The sequence below is a fragment of the Balaenoptera physalus genome (genome assembly GCF_965194825.1).
Source record: "Balaenoptera physalus genome assembly, chromosome: 1".
Classification (NCBI taxonomy): Eukaryota; Metazoa; Chordata; class Mammalia; order Artiodactyla; family Balaenopteridae; genus Balaenoptera; species Balaenoptera physalus.
Window position 1 is genome coordinate 81,977,346 of NC_138882.1, and position 24,230 is coordinate 82,001,575.

General features: G+C 44.3%; 1 protein-coding gene across 11 annotated transcripts in view; it reads left to right on the top strand.

Annotated features, from left to right (window-relative positions):
• The window catches only part of ARHGEF11 (Rho guanine nucleotide exchange factor 11), a 111,691-nt gene that overhangs the window by 39,501 nt on the left and 47,960 nt on the right, over positions 1–24,230 (top strand). For 6 of the 11 annotated variants that reach the window (XM_082421086.1, XM_082421081.1, XM_082421083.1 and 3 more), the window contains exon 2: positions 23,377–23,465. In XM_082421086.1, the coding sequence (XP_082277212.1) occupies positions 23,377–23,465 (89 nt within the window). Of the gene's footprint in view, positions 1–21,576; positions 21,595–21,818; positions 21,852–23,032; positions 23,048–23,376; positions 23,466–24,230 lie in introns of those variants that run through there. The other 5 variants (XM_082421084.1, XM_082421079.1, XM_082421085.1 and 2 more) reach the window with 3 other exon arrangements.

Below are 24,230 nucleotides of genomic sequence, written 5' to 3' on the forward strand. Positions count from 1 at the left end.
GGAGGCTCTGATGGTGGGTAGAGCTGACTGACTGTTGCTGTGGCGGTCAGAGCTCCGTAAAACTTTAATCCGCTTTTCTGCTGATGGGTGGGGCTGAGTTCCCTCTCTGTTGGTTGTTTGACCTGAGGCGACCCAACACTGGAGCCTAGCCGGGCTCTTTGGTGGAGCTAATGGAGGACTCTGGGAGGGCTCACGCCAAGGAGTAATTCCCAGAACTTCTGTTGCCAGTGTCCTTGTCCCCCCGGTGAGGCACAGCCACCCCCCGCCTCCCTCCAACACTAGCAGTTAGGTCTGGTTCAGTCTCCTATGGGGTCACTGCTCCTTCCCTTGGATCCCAATGCACACACTACTTTGTGTGTGCCCTCCAAGAGTGGAGTCTCTGTTTCCCCCAGTCCTGTCAAAGTCCTGCAATCAAATCCCGCTAGCCTTCGAAGTCTGATTCTCTAGGAATTCCTCCTCCTGTTGCCGGACCCCCAGGTTCGGAAGCCTGACGTGGGGCTCAGAACCTTCACTCCAGTGGGTGGACTCCTGTGGTAAAAGTGTTCTCCAGTTTGTGAGTCACCCACCCAGCAGTTATGGGATTTGATTTTATTGTGATTGCTCCCCTCCTACTGTCTCATTGCGGCTTCTCCTTTGTCTCTGCACGTGAGGTATCTTTTTTGGTGAATTCCAGTGTCTTCTTGTGGATGATTGTTCAGCAGTTAGTTGTGATTCCGGTGTTCTCGAAAGACGGAGTGAGAACATGCCCTTCTACTCCACCATCTTAAACCCAGAAGAGAGTGTGTTTAATTTTGCACAGCCAGATTGGAAACTGAGACCTTGCTAGGGAAAGCTCTGTAATCCAGAAATCCTGCAGCAAACCTGGTTCTTGCTTGCCAACTAACCACTTCTCTCTCCACTAATCCTTCTCCCCACCACCGCATCATCCTTTTCTGTGCCAGACACTCTGCATTAATTAATGATTTCACAGCCCTTTTATAAATCTCAACCCAAAGACTGTAATGAGTTCCATTTAACACCCCTGCTGTCAGAGTCTGGGAGAATCTGGCTGCCTTAGAATCTGTACCAACTCCTGAGCTAGTTTGATGTTTAAATAGTTCTACAACTCTCTTCTCTCCCCTTTTGAATGCTTTTTCTCTTTTGCCCTAATTTCCCCTCTCCTTTCTCCACATCTTTCCACATAGCCCTTGATCCCAAATCTTTTCATCCTGTCATGCTCTTGCTTTACTCTCCCCTTTCTTTTGTAACTTCCCTACTTCCTCCCCTTCTTCCCTTTGTTCATCTCACATCTGCATTTATTCCATCTCTGACTCTTCTCTTCTGCCTTGTATTCCTTTCCATCCTCTCATTCTCACCATGCCCGGTGATGTGTGCAGAGAACAGGCTAACACAAGGTGAGGAGCTCTCTCCTTTCCTCACAGAGTAAGTCACATCTTGGCCTCCCTCCTGTCTCCCCCTAACTGCTGCCTGAGCGCACAGAACCTTATAGGGGAGAAATTCTAACACAAGTCAGTTAGGATTTAAAGGGCTGCTAATCTCAGCCAGGCTGTCCCTGCAGGAACCCCCATCCTCACTAGGCCTGTGGCATAGGCCTCATCCTACAGATCTGGGGCTGCCACTTCATCCTCTGGCTCCAGCCCTTGGCACATTTACAGTTAGTGGATTATGGGGATGGTTTCACATATCAGTCAGATCACTAAAGGTTCAGCATGATCCAGGGGAGGAGGTGCCAGCATGTGGTGAAACCGTTCATCGGTCACTGCCATCTTTTCACTACCTTTCTGACCTGACCCCTGTCCAAGTGCCTCCTGACTTCCCCTGTGTTTCCAAGAACCAGAGCATTGAGTCCCATTCCAAAGCAGCCTTCTGCACCAGAGGGCAAACAGGATCAGAGAGGTGTCTACTTCTTGCCCTCAGAACCCTTTTTTTCTAAGCCCTGGAAAGAGTGACAGAGAGACTAAATTCTACCATTTCTATCCTGTGGTTATAGTGCTTTTGATGGGATGCATCCTTGCTCCCCACCTCCCTCCCTCAGTCCCACTCTGTCTTCAAATCAGAATCAGCCTCAGGATTGGAAGGAATCTTGGCAGTCATCTAATTAATCCGACCCTCTGATTCTTAGCCCACGTGGTTGTATAGCTCCATCTTGAATATCTCTAGTTTCTCTTTGGCTATCTGGTCCCTTAGATTTGTGACTTGTGTCAGTGGCCATTTGTCAGCTGGTTTGTCGAACAAGTGGATCAAGCAGTGCTTTGTAGAATCCTATATTTTGTAGTGGATGCTGTGTGTGTGTGTGTGTGTGTGTGTGTGTGTGTACGTATGTGCTTGTGCAAAAAAAAACACCTATTTTATCCAGGTGGCCGACAGAGGGGAGAGAATGCAAAGATATTTCAAAAGTGGAAGACACATCCTTTCCTCTTAAGGAATTTACAGCTTAGTTGGGGGAAACCAGAGATGTGGAAGTATATTGATTTAAGAATACTTAGAAAAAGAGTGTCAAAACAAGTGTCATTTAATGCACAAATGAGGTCTTTGTGAAGTGAGTTCCACAGAGGTGTTCGTCTTTGGTCATGCTGGATATGACAAATATAACTTGAAATAAATGGTTTGAATGGCTGTTTGCTTTTCACTGAGGTTTTTGTAAGTAACTAACCAATAATACAGAGTGAATTTATGAAGGCTGAGGTTACGCCTGCCTAGGGGGAGAGGTTGGTTAGGAGCAAATCAAGGAAAGCTTCTTGGGATTAATATGGGTTTTTCTAAATTTTTTCTTTTTTGAAAATATTTATTTATTTATTTATTGGCTGCATGGGGTCTTTGTTGCTGCTCGCGGGCTTTCTCTAGTTGCGGCGAGCGGGGGCTACTCTTCATTGTGGTGCGTGGGCTTCTCATTGCAGTGGCTTCTCTTGTTGCAGAGCATAGGCTGTAGGGTGCATGGGCTTCAGTAGTTGTGGCTCACGGACTCTAGAACGCAGGCTCAGGAGTTGTGGCGCATGAGCTTAGTTGCTCCGCAGCATGTGGAATCTTCCTGGACCAGGGCTCGAACCCACGTCCCCTGCATTGGCAGGCGGATTCTTAACCCCTGCACCACCAGGGAAGTCCCAGGATTAATATGTTTTAAGTACGGTTTTGATGGGTGGAATTGGGTCAGTACCGGTCTGCTTTGGGGCTTTTCTCAGTTTGCTCCATCAACCACAGTTGTGAGGGCTCTGGACTGGCCTCAAGAAACTGCCCTGACAACCTTCATTTCTGGCCTCTGAGCCATAACTGTTCAAAAGCCCTCTAGGATGTTTAGGTCCACTCCCTTTTTGGGATACCACCCCATCCCTATCCTCTGCCCTATGCCACATTCACTTCACCTCCTGAGAGTTCCTGGAGGTGATTCTAGGGTACTCAGACCCACTGAAAGCCTTCAACATTGTGGGGACAGGAGGTAGGAACGGCCCTGAGACCACTGGCAGCAGTAGGGGACAGCATTCTGTTCTGTAATGGTGTATCGAGAGCAATCATTGGAGCTAAGCTGAGCAAATCCACCACGCAAACAATGGACAGTGACATTGGAAGGGAGAAGGAAGGTACTACATAAAGTACCTTGTGCTGGAGTTTGAAATAACTGGAACATCAGTCCCATGTTTCAGAATAGAAGAGCAGCAATTTTAGAAAAGAAGGCGAGGTCTGGCATTCTTTCCTGTTAGCCAAGATTAGGAGGCACTCTGGGAGCGGTAGATTTCCTACAAGACTTTCCTAGGATCTTAGAGATAAGAGTTAGAGTTCTAGATCCCTTTGGCCTTCTAGATGTCATCTTTTCTCCATTCTATGTCCAGCCAAGATTGTTCCGTCTGGAGAGATTGAGGTTGCTGTTTCCTGTTCCACAAGATCCCCTTCATTTTCACATTTGGGGGTCTCACCCACAGAATTCCTTCCCGACGTCATCTTTGTGGGAAATAAGGGATGGATTGAGGGGAGGGGCCTCAAGAATGCTTCTCTTTCTGTGAAAATAACTTTCAGCTCTTGCTGCCATTCAGCGTTAGTTATATCCATGAGATGGCTTCTTTCCCCCCTCACCCCACCCTTCCTCGGTTTCCTGGAAATGGAGCAGGGCTGGAAGAAAGAAAGGATGGAAATTCCCATTGCATATCTCTCCACTGAGCAGTGGTTGAGATGGGGTTTGGGTGAGGGGGATGGGAGAGGTAGAGAGATGGAGTCAGCCCTGGAGGGAGAGGCCAAGAGACTGCTGAGCCGATGGTATGGGTGTAATTACTCCTCTGCCTTGAGCTTGCCTGTAATTGTGGTTTCTGGGAGCCAGCACGTCCTGGAAATCTGCTGGAACAGCAGAGATTTGGGGTTTCCGCCTGGGATGGAGTTGAATTTTCCACTTGGAACAACTTGCCCAGCACCCGTTTTTGCTTGGGGGGTGGGCAGGGTGAATCCCTAAAGCTCTAAAGGGGCAATTAGGATAGTCTTAGGACTACAAGGCCCTCCTTTGGAACTGAACGAGAGGTTGTATATTCTGAAATTCTGGACATTAGAGAGGTGGCAGATAGCCAGATCTGGTGAAGAGTTGTATGCCGAAAGTTAGGAGAATGAACTCTGTTCCTAACCTTGGATAAGGGGCTTAATGTCTCTAGACCTTAGTTTTCCCATCTGTCATTTGATTTGAACAGCTGTCTTTTTTTTTTTTTAAATAAATTTATTTATTTATTTATTTATTTTTGCCTGCGTTGGGTGTTCACTGTTGGGTCTTCATTGCTGCGTGGGCTTTCTCTAGTTGTGGTGAGCAGGGGCTTCTCTTCATTGTGGTGAGCGGGCTTCACATTGTGGTTGCTTCTCTTGTTGCCAAGCATGGGCTCTAGGCGTGCAGGCTTCAGTAGTTGTGGTATATGGGCTCAGTAGTTGTGGCTTGCGGGCTCTAGAGCGCAGGCTCAGTAGTTGTGGCTTGCGGGCTCTAGAGCGCAGGCTCAGTAGTTGTGGCGCACGGGCTTAGTTGCTCCGTGGCATGTGGGATCTTCGCGGACCAGGGATTGAACCCGTGTCCCCAGCATTGGCAGGCAGATTCTTAACCACTGAGCCACCAGGGAAGTCTGAACATCTGTCTTTTTTACAGGGATCTTCCTAAATAATAGATGAGGAAGTGCTAGACTAATGTAAGGGAGCAACTCATGGTGTGTTGATAAGAGTAAAAGGTAATATGCATTTTCGGTATTTATTGTGTACCCTGTGCTAAATGCTGTAAGGAATGCACCGTTTAATCTCATAACAATCCAGCAAAGTAGTTACTAACCTCTGCTGCAGATGGGAAAACCTGAGGTTGAGAGATTAAATATCTTGCCTGAGGTCACAGAGCCAGTGTCAGCGTCAGGATTACTAACCCGGGGATCTGATTGCAAAGCCTGTGTGTTTGGCCAGCAGAAGTATAAATGGTAATCAGCACTGTGTTTTACGCTTGTGCCAGGAAAAACCCAGAGCCGGGCTTAATGAGGACTGGCTATTGGACTTGGAGACAGGGAATCTGAGTTCTAGTCCTGGCACGAGCCATCACTAACCCTGGGACCTCAGGCAAGTCCTTTATCTTCTCTGAACTGTAGCTTCCTTATATGTAAAATACGTATGTTCAGAGTTCTGAAAATCAAATGAAATACTGTTTAGCACTACACCTGCCACCCAGCAGATGCGTAATAAATGTTAGCAGAATCTAAGTTCATATATGGAAAAATAAGCAGCCAATCCCTGTCATCTTGAATCTGTGATCTGAGATTTCAAGAGAACACTGACGTAAGTTAAGGATGGATCTATGGCAAAAACAAACTTATGGTTACCAAGGTTGGGGTGAGGATAAATTAGGAGTTTGGGATTAGCTGATACAAAGTACTATATATAAAATAGATAAACAACAAGGTCCTACTGTATAGCACAGGGAACTATATTCAATATCTTATAATAAACCATAATGGAAAAGAACATGAAACAGTATATATATCTGAATCACTTTACTGTACACCAGAAACTAACACAACATTGTAAATCAACTATACTTCAGTTTTAAAAAAAAGAAAAAAAAAAAAGGATCTGTGGTAAAGTAAAATAGGTGGTAAAAACTGTCTCTAACCAGAGAGCAAAGCATTAGCAGAGAATGGGCTCTGAAGTTAAACTGGTTGGATTCAAATACTAGCTCCATCTCCCTCACTGGAGGCATGAAATTAAGCAAGTTACTTAACCTCTCTGTGCCTCAGCTTCCGACTGTAAAACCAAAACATTAATAGTACCAATTCATAGGGTGGTTGTGAGGATTAAATAAAATAAATAAGAATGGCTAATATTTATTGATTATTCTTACTGTGACCAGGCCCTGGCCTAAGCGTTTTAGTTTTACGTTTTAAATAATTAAGTCCTAACAACAATTCCAAGAGATGGGTACTATTACTCTCCCCATTTTAAGGATGAGGAAGCTGAGGCACAGAGAGGTTAAGTAACTTGTCAGGTCACAGAGCTAATAAGTGGCAGGACCAACATTTACATCTGAGAGAGGGGCTCAGGAGCCTACACTCCTAGTCGTACTGTCTTGTCTCAGTAAGTGCTTGAGAAACATGCTAGCTCTCATCCTTGTAGTCATCACTGGAATCTCATCTATCAATCAGTTACCTCACAATTAGTAGTTACTAAGAGTACATGTTTAGCACTGTGCTAGTTATTGAGGGCTCTGTCAACAAGGAATGTAACAGGATTTCTGCTCTTAAGTTTATTATCTATTTGGAGGGAGACATGATCAATATGGATGAAAAAATTTGAAAACAATCAAGTGCTAAGTGATAGAGGATGGACTCAAAATGCAGCAGAAATGAATTTAATAACTAGTAAAAAGGTCATTGGAGAAGTTGCACTAGTTAATGAGAAAGCTTCCTAGAGCAGGTAGTACTTGCCTTCAGCCATGGAAGACTGGGCCAAAGGACAAGGGTAAGCTATTTGGAGCACTGGAGTTTGGGAAGAGTTAGAATTTCAAGGTCGGTCATTCACCGTTTAGCACATTTTCATTGAGTATATACTATGTGCATGGATAAAATCAACACTAGTGCTCAGTTGCCATTGTTTCTCTCCTGGTCGATTCAGGTTGGATTCCTAAAGATTATGTTTTGGAGACGGGCGATTTCCAAGTTGAAGTACTGTTACTGCCCTGCTCAAGGTGGTCTCTTGTTGATATAATAAAACTTCATTATAATATGATCTGTGCCTGGATAGAATAAAGAGTATGTTTTCCAGGCCCCTGGAAAGGCGCTGCAGGGAACCATCTGGTTCATCCATTCCTCTCCCTGTCACTCCCTCCACACGCACATGCCACCACACTCTTTGCTCATAAGGAAATGAAGGCCTAGAACTATGATTATAATCCAGAGCTTCAAACCCCCAGGATACTCTATTTAAACTACCCTATGCTGCCTGATAGTAAACTGAGTCAAATTATGTGCTCTAAAATGTAGCTGTGTAGAACAAATGCTTATCATTTCTGTTCACCTACACAGGGGGTTATAGTTTCATCTCTCAGCACCAGTGATTTTTGTCTTTTTTTTTTTTTTTTTTTTTTTGGACCGTGCCGCGAAGCTTGCAGGCAGGATCTTAGTTCCCCAACCAGGGATTGAACCTGGGCCACAGCATTGAAAGCACCAAGCCCTAACCACTGGACCACCAGGGAACTCCCTAATTTTTGTGTTCTTAATATCTCTTCCACTGTTGTGCAGTCCCCCACCCCACCCCAGTATGAAAGGTTTCATTCAGTAGGAAAGGGTATAAGAGGCAGCAGCACTTGCTGGAAGTGGTAACAGCCATTGCTCTAAAAACCCTTGTCTTGGCCTGGCATCTCCCGCAACAGAGAGGGCAGCAGCTGGTTTCCTCTCTTTACGTGTATGAGCTAGATCAGCAGACTCGAGAAGTACCCAGCTAGGCAGAGCCAGTGGAGTGTTCTTCTGGTTTGTGGTCTGCCCATTCTACCTCCTTTCAGGCAGGCATATACCTGAGTTGTTGCTCGGAGTTGTCTTAGGCCAAGTTTATGTTTTAATAACAGTGGCTGGTCCAGCAGTCCCGGTCCCATCAGTCAACATGAGGGGAGGGAGTACGGGTCAGAGAGGTCCAAAGTGGATCACTTGGCGATGAAACTGCGACGAGAGCTTCAGGGATCTGGCTACTAGGGAAGTTGACTCAGATGTTCCCTGGCTGGCTTTCTATCAGCTTCCTAACCAACTATGTCTGTAAAGTATCCCTTGTAGAGCTCAGGTTATCGGTTGGGGGGCCCAGGTCAGGTGGCTGGAGATGCAGGTGCTAAAGAGACACAGAAATAGAAGACAGTGAGTCCTTCCTTCAGAACAAGTATTTTATTAGACAAAACACAGAATACTTGAGTTCCCTTTTAAAGTAATACGGAGGCAAGGATATATGTGTTTGTAGCACAAGTCAAATGCTTAAGGGCTAGCAGGATGCAAAGAATAGGAGTGGTCATCATTAGAGAGTTAACTGAGGAAAGCTTCCAGAAGGAGGGGAGTTTCCGGGCAGTTTTTAGGAGGATGGAACAGGAATTTGTAGGGAGCCTGTTGCAGGCTGGAGAAGAAGCCCCCACCCCCACCCTTCTTTCTTCTCTCTGCCTCCGGCCCGGCTTCCTGAAGTCACTAGCTAAGAATGTGATGTTCTGGGTCCCCTCCCCCAATTACAGTTGGTAGCTTAGATGCTATGACTAGATTTGCATCTTCCTGCAGTTACCTCAGCTGAAGAAAAGGGTGCCACCTCCCTGAAGTAGGGAAGGGATTGCAAAGCAGAGCAGATGTGCTACTGTCAACCCACGTCAACTCAAGTTACCTCTGCTAGTTACTCATTTTATGGTTTAACCTCGGCAGTTTTAAAATCGAAGACTAGCTTTCTTCTGCCACCAAGTACTTTCCTAATGATTGTGTTATGAACTCAGGGAATTGAAACCGCTAATTTAAAATCCACCTTAACAAAGTGAATCAGAAAGGTGAATCTTCTGAGACAAATGACAAAACTTTTTTAAATCAAAGCGGAGACTTCTTGGATTGGCTGTTATTCTGGGTTATTTGTTTTCTGGTTTGTCCTTTATTTGTGCCAACAATAAAAAACTGACTCGAATAACAATTCTATTTTTACGGAGTAGAAAGCAAGGTATGCCTTGCTTTAAGAAAACCCAGTCTTTTGAAAGTTTGTTTTTAAATTAGTATCATCACCTTCAGGAGGATTCACTTAGGACACATTTACTTACCTTTCCAGGAAAACTTTAGGTAAAACAAGATATACCTGTAGAGTGATTTTTGGTTTACAAATAATTTAGTTATCCCAGTGCCCTGTGAGAAGTGCAAAGCGTGATCTTCCTGTTTTACCAGCACGAAAGCTGAAACTTAGAGGTGTTATGTGGCTTGTCCACTGTCACACAGTGGGCATGATGTAGGCAAGGACGAAACCTCATTCCATAGATGGAGACCCTTTCCACTCCACCCTCCTAAGCCTTGGGCCTTATGACAGATGCTTATTCTTTACCTTGTGAATTCTAGGCTTTGCTTCTTATTCCTTTGCTTTTGTGAAAACTGGGAAATGAATAAAAATATTCTTAGCCATCTTGTGGGCCTTACCAGTATGGACCTGGAAGTGCTCCTAGATGATTGTTGGTGACGGTGTCTACTGTTTTCTCCCAGTCGAATGAATTTAGTTCTACCGGAGCCCCCTCTGGGTGCAAAGACCTGATATGCCAAAGAAACATGGTGAGGGACAAAGAATCATGCAACGTTAGCGTGAGAAAGGACGGGAGATAATGTGGTCCAACCCCTTCATTGCAGGAGATGAAGTCAAGGTGCTGAGAGGGCAAGACTGGACTTTGGTCAGGCCAACTTAAGCTCATGTTCCTGGCTCTATCATTTAGCACCTGTGTTCTTGGGCAAACTATTTAACTTCTCTGAATCTCATTTTCTCATCTGTTAAGGCAAATAACAATGTCTACCTCACCAGGTTATTGTGAGGATTAAATGAATGCCTGTAACATATTAGGTGCTTGTTCTATATAATTTTTTTCAAGGGTAAACAAAAAAATAGGGACAGATTTGGTCTAGAACCCAGATGTCTAGACTGTCAGTCCTGCCCTCTCACCACCTTGGCCTGTTCCCTCCCTGCTGCTATGGCAGCCTCCATGATCTCCATGATTTCCCTTCCTGTGTGCGCCGCCACGCCCCCAGACCACACACACATACACACACACACACACACACACACGGAATTACACAGCTAGTGAATGGCAGCATTAGCACTGGTATCCAGGTCTCCTGGTCTCGTCTTTCTGTCCTGAAGCACATTATTTTTATCAAAGGTAACAGTTTGGGGGATACTTAGACAAAAGCAAATGAATGTCAACTAATATAATAGCAATAGGTCATTTGCTTCAGAGGACATCTGTGAGATGGTTGTGTCTGTATTACATGACTCAGAATTTGTTTATTTTGTGCTGTGAGGCAGGATATGATGGCTTTAGCAGTAGCTTACTAATTATGTTTGACTTAGGGTCTCATAAATAACAAGAATAGCAATCATTTTTTGAGCATTGCTCTGTGCCAGACATTGTGCTAGAGACTTCACTTACATTACACCAGTTCTTACAACAGCCCTGCAGGACAGGTAGCTAGTATTCCAGTTTTATAGATGAGAAAACTGAGGATCACAGAGAGTAACTTTCCCTCAGTCACACAAATGATCAGAGACAGAGCCAGGACACACGCCCGTTCTAACTCCACACTCCCCCACGCTGCTCCTCAATATCAGTTTGAATTCCTGGGCATAGCCTGAGCGTTGAGCTTTTTCTGAGGGATGTGTGACAACTTATAGACATCAGATGTGCATCTGTACCTGTGCTGGTAGAGCCTGGGAGGCTAGTGGGGTGTTGGGTTCTGAGTGAAGAGAAGGGTGCACAGCCAGGGTCGTGTGGCATTGTTCTCTGCTCAGCACTGCAGACGCCGCCCCCAGGGCAGGGCTCACTGCTTCCTCACTGGGGCTCCAGAGACACAGTGGCGCGCCCTCAGGGGCTCACAGTCCAGCAAACAAGGGAGAAAGGTCGGCGCCCGTGTACGAAGTGCTTTGGCAGAAACGTGGACCAGGTGCTGTGGGAAACAAAGGTGCTTGGGAGGAGTGACTCTGGGCAGATTTCTAGCTTCCTTTGACTGGTCTGAAGGGCACGAGGCCCTGCCATGGGAGAGAAGGCACAGTGCAGTACAGCTGTGGCCAGAGGAGGCCAGACCAGCGCTGTCCAATAGAAATAGAGTGCAAGCCTTGAGTGTAACTGAAAATTTTCTAGTAGCCACATTAGAAATAGTAAAGAGAAACAGGTGAATTAATTTTAATGTGTAGTTCATTTAACTCAGTATATTCAAAATATGTTATTTCAACATGTAATCGATATAAAAATTATTAATATTTTACATTCTTTTTTTTTTGTACTTAGTCTTTGAAATCTTGTGTGTATTTTGTACTGACAGTGTCTCAGTTCAGACTAGTCACATTTCGGGTGCCCTGCGGCTTCCCTGTTACACAGCGCAGGGCCAGAAGGTACTCCTCGTGTCGGCCTCCAGCAGCCGCTCTCAGTGGTCTCTCTCTCTCCTGCCTTTGCTATTATATCCCAGCAGCTGGGCTCTCATTCAGGTACACATCATCTCTGCCCCACCTGTTCTCTGGGCCTCCAGCCTTAATCTCTTCTTGTCTCCTCTGCTCACTGCAGTCAGACCTGTCTTTTTTTTTTTTTTTTAACATCTTTATTGGAGTATAATTGCTTTACAACGGTATGTTAGTTTCTGCTTTATAACAAAGTGAATCAGTTATACATATACATATATCCCCATATCTCTTCCCTCTTGCATCTCCCTCCCTCCCACCCTCCCTATCCCACCCCTCTAGGTGGTCACAGAGCATCGAGCTGATCTCCCTGTGCTATGCGGCTGCTTCCCACTAGCTATCTATTTTACATTCGGTAGTGTATATATGTCCATGACACTCTCTCACTTTGTCCCAGCTTACCCTTCCCCCTCCCCGTATCCTCAAGTCCATTCTCTAGTAGGGCTGCGTCTTTATTCCCGTCTTGCCCCTAGGTTCTTCATGACTTTTTTTTTTCTTCCTTAGATTCCATATATACGTGTTAGCATACGGTATTTGTTTTTCTCTTTCTGACTTACTTCACTCTGTATGACAGACTCTAGGCCCATCCACCTCACTACAAAAAATTCAATTTCATTTCTTTTTATGGCTGAGTAATATTCCATTGTATATATGTGCCATATCTTCTTTATCCATTCATCTCTCGGTGGACACTTAGGTTGCTTCCATGTCCTGGCTATTGTAAATAGAGCTGCAGTGAACATTGTGGTACATGACTCTTTTTGAATTATGGTTTTCTCAGGGTATATGCCCAGTAGTGGGATTGCTGGGTCGTATGGTAGTTCTATTTTTAGTTTTTTAAGGAACTAGATCTGCTCCTGTTACTCCCGTCTAGAAAACCTTCAACAGCTCCCCTCTGTAAAGAATAAAATCCGTAGCCTGCCCTAACCTTTTCCTCTGTCCTTGTACTTCCTAACATGAATATGTTGTTTTAGTTTTGAAAACCTTTGATATTCCCTATCTCATTTAATTCTCACAGCAGCTCTATGAGATAGGTAGAGCAGGGCAGGTGAATTATCCACATTTTTTAGGTGGAGAAACTGAGACTCAGTGAGTTTGAGAGAGTTTCCTAATGTCCACCAGCTGTTAAGTGGCAGAACCAGGACGAGAACCCGTGTCTTTTCAGTTTTATCTCTTGTTCACTCCTCTTGTCTGGCCCTTTCCTCTTTTCTCCCCTGTGATGCACTGACAGCCTCACCAAATTCGCTGTGTTCTTGACCTCCTTCTGTGCCTCTACTTCTGCTGTTTCCTCCCCCTAGCATGTCCTAGCACAGCACAGCTTCCCATCAGAATTCCACCCTTCCCCAGGCTCTGGTTAAATGTCTCCTCTCTGATTCCTCCTTTGGCCATCCCCTCAACCAGATCTACTTTGTAGTTACCAACACATCCTAACATGCATTTTCTTGTTTAGTGAATGCTTCGCTGCTTTGTGTACAGAATTGGATTCTAGAGATCTGAGAGACGGAAGACTTTAGGAGCTTAACCAGTTCTTACAGCCAGGTTGATGTCACTCCCTGCTGTAAGTGCGTGGAGAGGCTAACACCTTCCTACTTCATTTAGCCTTTGTTAAAACTGTGAAACTGTGGATTTAACCCTAACATACACACGTTGTGGAGGTTACTCAGAACACTTCCTTTTGCTGGTAAGTATGTGCTTACGATATTTTGATGTCTATAAAGTTCTTTTGTGTGTATTATCTGATTTCATCTTTCAACATGTATTTATTGAATGTCCACTATGTACTGTGTTCTGGAGCTGCTATGTGCTCTAGAGAATAAGAGACAATGAAGTTTATCATTAAATGAGGAAAGTAGGCATTAAAAAATCAGGAAAACACCCAAATAACTAGTTACTATTGAGTTAGGCATTGCAAAGGGAAATTTCAGGGGAGATTCAGCTTCTTGGGTATCGGAGAAAGCTTCGCTGAGAAGAAGCGTTTACGCTGAACCGTGAAGAATGAGTGTGAGTTGGCCTGGCCGAGGTGGGAGAGAAGGCCCCTAGGTTTGGAATATAGTGAGCAAGGTGGGGGGCAGGGGGGGAAGGACAAGAGATGAGAACCTGCTAGGCCACGCAAAGGATTTGGAACTTTATACAAGGATAGCGGGAAACCACGGAAGGGTGATGTGTGTTCTAAATTATCTTTTGAAGAAACCCCCCTGACTGTGTGTAGAGAATGGGTGAATTCTAAAGGAGTGGAGGCTGGAGGAGATGTGAGGAGACCAGTTGTTCTAGGTGAGAGGTGTCTTCCACTAGCGTGTGGCAGGAAGGGGCAAAAGTAAGTGGATTCCAAAAATAATAGGTAATATCAGTAGGACTTGGCGGCTGGTTAGATTTGAGGGGGTGTCAAAAATAACTCAGGTTTCTGGCATGAGCAACTGTGTGTGGCCCTGTTTCCTGAGGAGGAACTATTTGCTCAGGAGCCAGGGTCAGGCTTGGGCTGGGGAGATTGATTTCAGTGTGAACATTTTAGCTTCGAGGGATCAGTGATGGTGATTTGGTTCCGCCAGTCACCCTTTGAGGAAAGTGGAATTACCCACATTTGTTATGGAGAAACTGAGACTTGGAGAGGTTGGGTGGTTTGCCTGAGACTACGCAGTGAGGACAAGGCTGAGCCTGAGCTGGAGCCCGTACTTTACCCCTAAAGCTGTGCTTTCCAGACCATACCACATGGGCCGCGTGCTACCCTGTCGCCATACCGGCTCTCTGCCTCCACACAACCCTGTCTGCCAAGTTGTCTGCTCTGATCGTCGAACAAGTCCCCAAGCCTCTTGTTCTCCAGGAGTCCTTCATGGAAGTGCGAAGGAGAGCCTTCCTGGCTCTGCCCTACCTAGAATTAGAACACACCAGGAGTCATCCCCACTTTTCCATGTATTGTTCGCTCACTCAGTCTTGTACTGTTCCGCTCACCTCTGACACATGTTGAGTGTAGGTCACCCAATCTGGACCTGGACAAGACTTCAGAAAACACAGTAGAGCCATTTGCATAGGACTTTACACTTCCAAAGAACTTAACAAATATTACCTCTTTGATCCTCACCTCAGCTCTGGGAGAAAGAAAGGACGTGTACATTCCTTCAGCAAACATTTTGGAGCAGGTGCCCACCATGCACAAGACGCTTTGCTGGACCTTGACTGGTGTTACAAGGATGAGTAAGATGCCGTCCTTGTTCTCAAGGGGTTTAAGGTCTACCAGGGAAAACAGATGATAGACTAAGAAGTTAAGGGACTTGTTTTGAGAGTTCCTCAAAGTTACGGTCCTCTAAATAAGGAATCACTTGGACTGCCTGTTGAAATAAAAATAGTATTCATACCACAGACCTGCTGAGTTGAACCCACAGGGTTGGAGCCTGAAGTAATTCATATGCTGCTCCTCAGCTAGTAAGTGATCCACTTGAGATGTGAGATGTGGCTACATTGCCAGAGACTTTCCCACTCCATTTTTCTGCCCACTACTTTTACAGATGAGAGAATTGACACGTGTAGAAGTCAAGTGGCTGGTGGCCCACAGTGAATTAGAGACAGAATTGGAATTAGCACCTGAATTTCCCTTATTTCCAAGCCCAACGCTTTTCTGCAATATCATTTAAAGTGTTAACTTTGCACTCTGGTTCTGATTGAAACCACTGCTTTTACTTGATCTGTACCCTTTTTTCCCTCTAAATGTCTTCAATTACATAAGCTCTTAGGGAGCATTTGTGTCATATTCTGTCAGCAAGGATTGTCTGCAAACTGGCCTCTTTTCTTTACTATAGGGATGTGCTATGTTTCCAGCCTCAGACCATAGGGAAAATTCTACCCAGAGGCAGAATCCTCAGAAAGTTAGGGTGCCAGGAGGCTGCTTAAAGCTCCACCCTGGCAGATAAGGGAAACCAGACCAGTAGGACCAGGTCAGGGTTCAGTGAGTGTCGACTTTATCTAGAACTAAGGTCCTGGCAAGGTAGCTCTTTCCTGGTTACTACTCCTCGCTTTGGGCAGGGATTCAAGAACATTACTTTGCCCCAGACTCAAAAACACCTAGGTCAGCCTATGTATAGTGTACTTTTTATATCTATCATATGTGTTATATATCTTTATATACATGTATTGCATATATGTATTATGTATTTGTATCTCATGTATATATCATATATATTATATATGTGTGCACATGTGAGATGTATATATTATATGTATGTTTGTATATGTGTGCATGTGTGTACGTATGTATGTAAAAAAGAAAATAGAGAAAGTCCAGTAAAGACCAATTAGATCTACATACGGGCACAGGTCATGTAGCTTTTTGTTGAGGAACACAGACCTTGAAGTCAGTTACTTAACCTCTGTTCACTCATCTGAGAATGGAGATGTACTACCTGCCTCACCAGGCTTTTGTGATGGTTAAATAAGATAATGTATGTCAAATGTTTAGCATGGTACCTGGTAGCTAGTAAGAACTTAATAATTATTATCACAGAACGGGGATATTCTCGGCCTTTCCCTCATTTACACATTTGTTGTGGGATGGGACTGAGGATGAAGAGACCTCCCATTGCAAGGGGCTGTTACCACCCAGCTTAAGCCAGCTGTCACCATATGAGACTAAAGCCCCAGTGGTGCCAGAACTTCTGCCTTTTCAAGAGAAACCAGAAACCTGTATTTTTAAATATGAAATTGCCTGATTTTTAAAATTTTTAACAATTAATTTTAAACACACATATATACATATATGTGTGTGCGTGTGTATACACATATATACATGTATATATGTGTGTATACATGCACACACACACACACAAATACCATAGGCCAACAGCAGGGATTTGTGGGCTGGTACCACTCTTCAGCTTTGCTGTCTGGAAGGTCACCAGAACTTTCCTTGCTTCCTCACATGCCCTCTAGGCTAGGATGAGGAGGCGCTTTCACCATGTATTTGCAGAGCGCCCATCCTGTGTCTGGTGCTGGCGAGCATACCGGGGAGAACACCCTGTAACCTTTGCCCTCTGGCAGAGAGGCCGGACTAACACAGCAGATGATAGGGAGCAGTGTAGGAAGGAGGAATATTTGTGAAAGAATGTGGGCTGCATTGTAAAGAAAAGGATGAGGAAATGGAAGATTTCTGTGAACTGATATGGAGTTTCTTTGAGGGTATATTAAATGAGGAATCAAAGTGTAAAAGGTTGTGGAAGCAAGAAAGGAAAATAAGAATATTTATATGTGTTTGCTTAGTTTTTACAAGAAGAAACACAGAAAACCAAAAACAAATGAAAGTGGTTACTTGGGGAGGAGTGGAATGAAGGGACAGGGACACTTCTGAATATACCTTTTAAATTGCATTTTGAGTTTTCAACCATGTAAATGTTTGACAAATTCAAAAAATAAAATTAAATAAATAAGCCTGAAAAAGCAAACCCTAAAATTACAGACAAATATAAAAAGAAACCTAGGGACTTCCCTGACGGTACAGTGGTTAAGACTCCACGCTTCCACTGCAGGGGGCACAGGTTCGGTCCCTGGTGGGGGACTAAGATCCCACATGCTGCATGGTGCAGCCAAAAAAACAGTAACCTAAATGCATTTCAAATTGATAACATAAAGAAGAATTAATCCAAAGTAACTTTCACACACAGTACTGGCTGTATACCTTTAGTGGGATATAGTCTAAGGACAGAAAGAATTGCAAGGAAACGCTGAACTTTACTTAGTAAGTTTGCTGTTGCCAGTGTTACTGATGTAGTAACTCTGGAAACAGTATTTGATGTATTACAGAATAGAGCAAATGAGTAAATATATTACTATTGTTTGTGAACAAGGTTCTCACTATGGGAAAAGGAAGATAAAATATGGAATTGGGGAAGATGAGGAAGAACCCTGTAGTGTTGGAGTCGAACGAGATTTTATTGTGAACTCACAATTTCTTAATCAATTTATTTCCTGGCTCTGTCCATTGAAAGGGCCTAGAAGCAGTGACAGCTTAGCAGCAATGAGCACCTAGCATCCAGATCTTGTTTCTAAATATATTTCCTACTAAAAGGAACCAGGGCTCCTTAGAGAAATGTTTGAGTCAAAGTCTGACATAGGGAAAATACAAGGTGAGCCTGGAGTATTTTTGTGTGTGTGCCAGAAAATAAGGATTCACTCAAAGACAGATAGTGACACTTTAAAGGACACAGGAGCTGGCTTGTAGAAGCTCCCACCAGCCAAATTGGGACAACTTTAACATTTTTTTAAAAGCAGTAATGGATTATAATGCATTGCATTGGGGGAAAAAATTCATGAGTTCATAGCACTATTCCAGAAAAGGGACAAAATAACCTTCTTTACAAGATTGCCTGCTAATAGATGTAGAAGGAATGATAGAATTCCTTCACCTCATCATGCTGCCCCTTCAACTTTAATATAGGTTTGAAAATTTTCCCAAAATGCCATTTTGCAGCCACCAGTGCAGTAAGTGGTTCAGGCCAGGATCATCAATGGATAGTAAAACTATTGGGTGGGAAGCTGTTGGACAACAGGATACTCACCAGTCTCAAAATATCACCCCACAGATTTCCCACTAATTCAAGTGGGAAGATATACTTTTACCACTGAGAAATCTTAGGAGCACCAACTTATCTAAGTAATCAAACCTAGGATCACCAGAAATGGGCAAGTTATGCTACATCACTTATCTAATATTATTTTTAAATGTTTAATCTGAATCTTATCCTGAGGAGACAGGCAGATCTGTTGCAGGCCATTCAATAAGACAACTGGCCTGAACTCTTCTACATGTCAGTGTTAGGAGAGACCAAGAAAAGTGGGCAGGCAGGAGGGTGATATTCTATATTAAATGAATCTAAAAACCATGAATGAATGCAATTCTGAGATCTTTGACTGGATCGTGTATTGAGGCAGTTGGGGAACAACTATGTAGGAGATTAATGAAACAATTAGGGAAATTTGAATATAGACTATATATTAGATAATATTATTATTTTTTGTTTTTATTTTTTGGCTGTGTTGGGTCTTCGTTGCTGTGCACGGGCTTTCTCTAGTTGCGGCGAGTGGGGGCTACTCTTCGTTGCGGTGCGCCGGCTTCTCATCGTCGTGGCTTCTCATCGTTGTGGCTTCTCTTGTTGTGGAGCATGGGCTCTAGGCACGCGGGCTTCAGTAGTTGTGGCTCGTGGGTTCCAGTAGTTGTGGCTCGTGGGTTCCAGTAGTTGTGGCTCGCGGGCTCTAGAGTGCAGGCTCAGTAGTTGTGGTGCAGGGGCTTAGTTGCTCTGTGGCATGTGGGATCTTCCCGGACCAGGGATCGAACCCATGTCCCCTGCATTGGCAGGCGGGTTCTTAACCACTGCTCCACCAGGGAAGCCCTAGATAATATTATCGTATCAAAGTTAAACTCATTGGGTGTGCTGATGGCATTGTGGTTATATAGAATTCCAAGGGTCTTGGGGGACATATGCTGAAGTATTTAGGGGTAAAATGTCATGGTGTGTGCAACTTTCAAATGGGAGAAAGTGTATAATCATAGAAAGATAAAGCAAGTGACAAATGTTAATTGGTGAATCTAGATGAAGGGTATGTAGGTGTTCATCATGCTGCCCCATCAACTTTAATAATAGGTTTGAACATTTTCCCAAAAAATGTTGGGGTAAAAGAAATGCAAGCTGCAGTGGCCAGGGGAGGCCTCATGGAATCAATGCCATTTGACCAGAGCCTTGAAAAAGGAGTAAAGGAGGGATAGAGAGGAGAAGGGATGGAGGTCTTCATAAAGCAGAGGTGAGAATGAGCACAGCATCTTTTAGGATCCAATAGAGGTAAGGAAAAGTGAACAAGTAATAAGAGTGAATTTGAAAGGTACTTGGATCCACTTGATGAAAGGCCTTTAATACCAGGTAATTGCACGCACATCTGATCATATAGATAGTAAGAAGGGAAATCATAGGTTCTTGACCAGGGGGGGACCCAAAGAAATATTGTTTGGGGAAGTTAGTCCTTTGTGGTAGAATGCTGGAGGGACTGGAGAGTGAAAACAAGAGGTTTTTTTTTTTTTTTTTTTAAGTCATCCAGACTTGAGGCAATGGACTTAAATGTGGCTTAAAGTGATGGATATCAGTGATAATGTAAAGGAAGGAGCAACTCTGGGAAAACATAAAAGGACTTACCAGTCTCCATAACTGACTGGATAAATATGGGGGTTACCGAGAAGTTGATTCAGAAGATCTATCTCAGTGATGCCATTTAGAGAGCCACAAATTTTGCAGGAACTTCTCTACTCTCCTGGGCTTTCTCCATGCCCATCAGATTTAGGCTGATTGGAATCTGATCTCTGCTGCCCAGTTTTGATGGGAATGTCATCAGGAAGAGGGAGAGCCCACCATTAAAGTCTTGATCTGCTGATACAGACGTTTCTTCCTCCTCTCACATTCAGTGGTAGTTTTTCCTCCTTTAAGCTCTCAAAGAGAAAAAAAAAATTTTTGCATCTGTTCCAATTATACTTATGTTGTCATCCCCCATGTCCTCCACTGTCTCTGCCCTAGCCTGTGATTTTTTTTTTTTTTAGAAGAACTTTCAATGGCTGCTGAAATGATCCTTGTCTTTGCCCCTAACAGTCCTCTACAGCCAGGTACATAAACCTTGGCTTCCTGTGCTTTGAGTTACGTTGAACAGCTCACAACCTAGCTCAAATGCAAAACCAAACCAGGTTAAGTTACCAGACCATTCCTTCTAAGCTTAAATGTGGGCATAGGAAACCAGTTTCCTGCAAAGTCAAGCAGAACAAGGCAAGGAGGAGGCCCAAGCTGTCCCAAGATAGAATGGGCTTTCTCCTGAAGTAGTAAGGAGGGAGAAGTGCACGCCCATTCTGGGTAACCCAGGGGTGGGATGTTGTGGATCTAGCCGAAGACAGCAGATGAGCAGCTGGAATAACAAACCTTTAAAAGTTCATTCTGAGAATCCCTCACCGATGTGGGGAGCGGAGCTGTTGCCATTCAGTGTTTATACTAAAGTTCTATATGTATACCTCATCCATTACCTGCAGGTGACTGTGTCTTATTCATTTTTGTACCCCGTAGTGCCTGGCGTAGTATCTAGAGCAGCGCTGTGCAATTGAACTTTCTGCAGCGACGGAAGTGTTTTATTCTGCACTGTCCTGTATGGTAGCCACTAGCCATAGTACAACTGAGAAACAGAATTTTAAAATTTAAATATCTACATGTGGCTAGTGGCTGTTGTATTAGATAGATAGCACAGGTCTAGAATCTAGGAGTTTTGTTTTTCCATTTTATTGAGGTATAATTGGCACACAGCACTGCCTAAGTTTAAGATGTACAGCGTCATGACCTGGCGTCCATGTACTGCAAGATGATTACCACAGTAAGTTTAGTTATCATCCATAGATTCTAGGACATTCATTAAATGATGAGCTAAGTTGAATCTTAACCTCGGATGAGGAGGTGGGGGGTGGCAGGGCATGATGGACTAGGGTAATTTGAAGAAAGCCAGAAGTTGTAGCTTCTGGAAGTTCACCTTCTTGTCTGGCTGACAGGCGTAGTAATGGGGAGTAGAGTAAGAAGAACATCTAGGAAGAAGGAGCAGTATGGGCAAAGACAGGAGCCGGAAACCATGGCAAGTGAAAGAACAGTGAAGAGCAGGGACCAAAAATAGGACGGAGCATTCACTGTGTCAGGCACAGGGGGTGCTGATCAACAAGACCACCCTGACTTCGTGGACCTTACAGCCCTACAGACAAGCGCACAAGCAGCTCCACTGATTGTATGCAGTAAGGATAGGTACTGGGAGCTGTGGGAGACGGCGGACGGGTGCTGACTGGCATCAGGCAGTACTGCCTTTTCGATGCTGTGGCTAATGGCCTCGCTTGAAGACAGGGTGACCTTTCTCCCAAGTACAATGGGGAAGCTGTAAAAGGTTTTAATCAGCAAAATGGCACAGGTAAATCTGCATTTTAGTAAGGTGGTTCTACTGCATTGGCCAGTTTCCACCCCGGGTCCTTCTTAGCTTGATTGTGGTTTCTCTTTTAAACCAACCATCTCCAGTGTCTTGTCTGGTTTATGTCTTGTTTCGTTTTTCTTCCTTGCTTCCTCCTTTCCTGCGTCACTCTGTCCTGGGCCCCACGCTCTCTTCTTCCTTGATGTCCTTCTCTCTCTGATCCAAAGATCAGCCAGTAAAAAGCAGTCTCACCTGTCCAGGTAAGTGGGGTGCCAGGGTGAGGGGGGGAAGAAGACCCCTCTTTTAAATTTAAAAGTTATTTATTTGTACTGTGTTGTATTTATTATTTGAATAGTTAGTACCTTCACATGACTCAGAATTTAAATGGTACAAACAAGAAGATAATGAAAAGATTCCAACTCCATCCCTTTGCCCCTGGCACAGTTTCCTTCCTCAGAGGCAACCAATGATATATGTTTCTTTTGTACCCTTTCAGAGGTATTTTACACATTTTATATATACGTAAGCAAACATATACATACAAATCATTCCTTCTCTTCTACCGTCTACATAATTCTGCATCTTCCTTTTCCCACTCAACAGCACGTCTTGGAGACTATTCCTTATCATATATAAAGAGCCCCCTCATTCTTTTATATGACTGAATACTGTGTCGTTATATTGATATACTGCGGTTTATTTAACCAGTCACCCATTATGAACACTTAGCTTCTTTGCAGTGTTTTGCCACTGCACACAGTGCTTACACGAAGCCCCTTCTACATAGTCATTTGCTAGATATGAATAGGAGACACCCTCTGGAGGGGCAGCAACTATTGATTAGGAACTGGCAACTCGTACACTTTTCTAAAAAGGGGAGGCATAGCAATGATCTGAGCTTCTCCTGTTCCTGCAGGGGCCCTATTATTAGGTCTGGTTTGGTGATCTGTGGTACCTTGAGGTTGTAGGGCCTTAATAGTTTCTAAGCAGGGTGCCTTAAGCTGGCTGTAGGAATGGGGTTGGAATACTACCACCAAACAGACCAGATTCCTGTTCTCCCATGGTACACACAAAATAAATGGAATTTCAGAGGCTCGGGTCATCATTGTACGCCTCCTTTCTAGAAAAGGGTACAAGTTGCCAATTACCCAACAGGTAAAGTTGCCAATTACCCAACTAAAGGCCTAGTTACCCTCCTAGAGACACTTGTTTTGGAGAGGGACGAAGAGACGAAGCTAAAGTGAGAGAGAGTGTCTCTGATGCAGCCACTGCAGTCCTCTGCTGTGTCCCTGAGGGCCTCTGTGTGTTTGTGACCCTCCCATCCTTGCCTTCCAGTCCCCCCTTCCTTACAAATCATCACCTAAAACTAACTAGCTGTTTGTTTTTTTCTTGTCTTTTTCTCGCATTCATTTTCTCTGCTGCCTCCGTTCTGTTCCATCAGCCCCATTGCAGCCTGGTAAGACCCAACAAGCATGTGTATTTGTGCACACCCTGTTCTTGCTATTGTCTCTTTGTCTCCTGACTCCAGGAAGGGTTATTTCCCTTCACGCCTTGCTGGGCATTAAAGAGATCATGCTTGCCTTGCCAACCTAGGATTCCAGATAGGTGATGTTGCCAGTGGTGTAGATGTGGCTGATCTCCCACCAGATTGAGCGGGTTACAGGGTGAGAGGGTCGGTCTCTTGTTACCCAAGACTCAGGGCCCCTTTGACAGAGCTTCCTTCTGCTACAAGGCTGGTCCCTCCCTGCCCAATTCATTGTTGTGCTTTTCTTACTCTTTCTCCAGGTTAAGTAGCCTGTCTTTGGGAGATTCAGCACCTGAACGCAAGTCCCCTTCCCACCACCGCCAACCCTCCGACACCTCTGAGACAACAGGTAACCTTCTCGGGGCATTAACACGTAGACACAGAGGCGTTTACCCATACAGACAGATCTGTATACCCCAGATGTAAAACAACTTAGCCCTTATATTGAGCTCATAATGTGTGCTAGGTATTGTGTTATATGTTTTATACAAATTACCTTATTCAGTCCTTTTGTCAATTGTAGAAAGTAGATTTTATCATACCTATTTTATGGATGAGGAAGCTGAGACACAGAGTGGTTAAAAAATTTGCCAAGTGTACAGACTTGTAGGAGACACAACCAGGACCTGAAACCAGTTGAGTTTTAACTCTAGAATTCATGCTTTCTCCATCACAGGCAGCAGTCACACATACCTGCACACGTGCACGATGTCTAGTACACGCCCACAGGGATGGAGTCAGTTAAGAGTTATAGTCTCTCTTTCTTTTTTCCTACGGTCTGCATATGGTTATACGTGTGACAAACGGGGTTTTCTCTTGTCATTTATCCTTCCCTGGATTTTGACAAGGGGCCAGCCCTCAGTCACCCCACGTGAGTTATTCAGCTCTGCAGTATCAACAAGCACTGGTGTCCCACCTGCTGTATTCATTGGACGTAATTTGATGGAAAACTTCCAGTCTCACTTAGGCTTCAATCACAGGGCTGCTTCTCTATAACACTAGTCTTCAGGCTGGATTTGGCCATGCCCCTTCTTCGACCAGTCTCACCCAAACAGGCCTAAAAAGACAGACATGCATAAGAGAGACAAACATCTCAGCACCTCAGAGAAAGGAA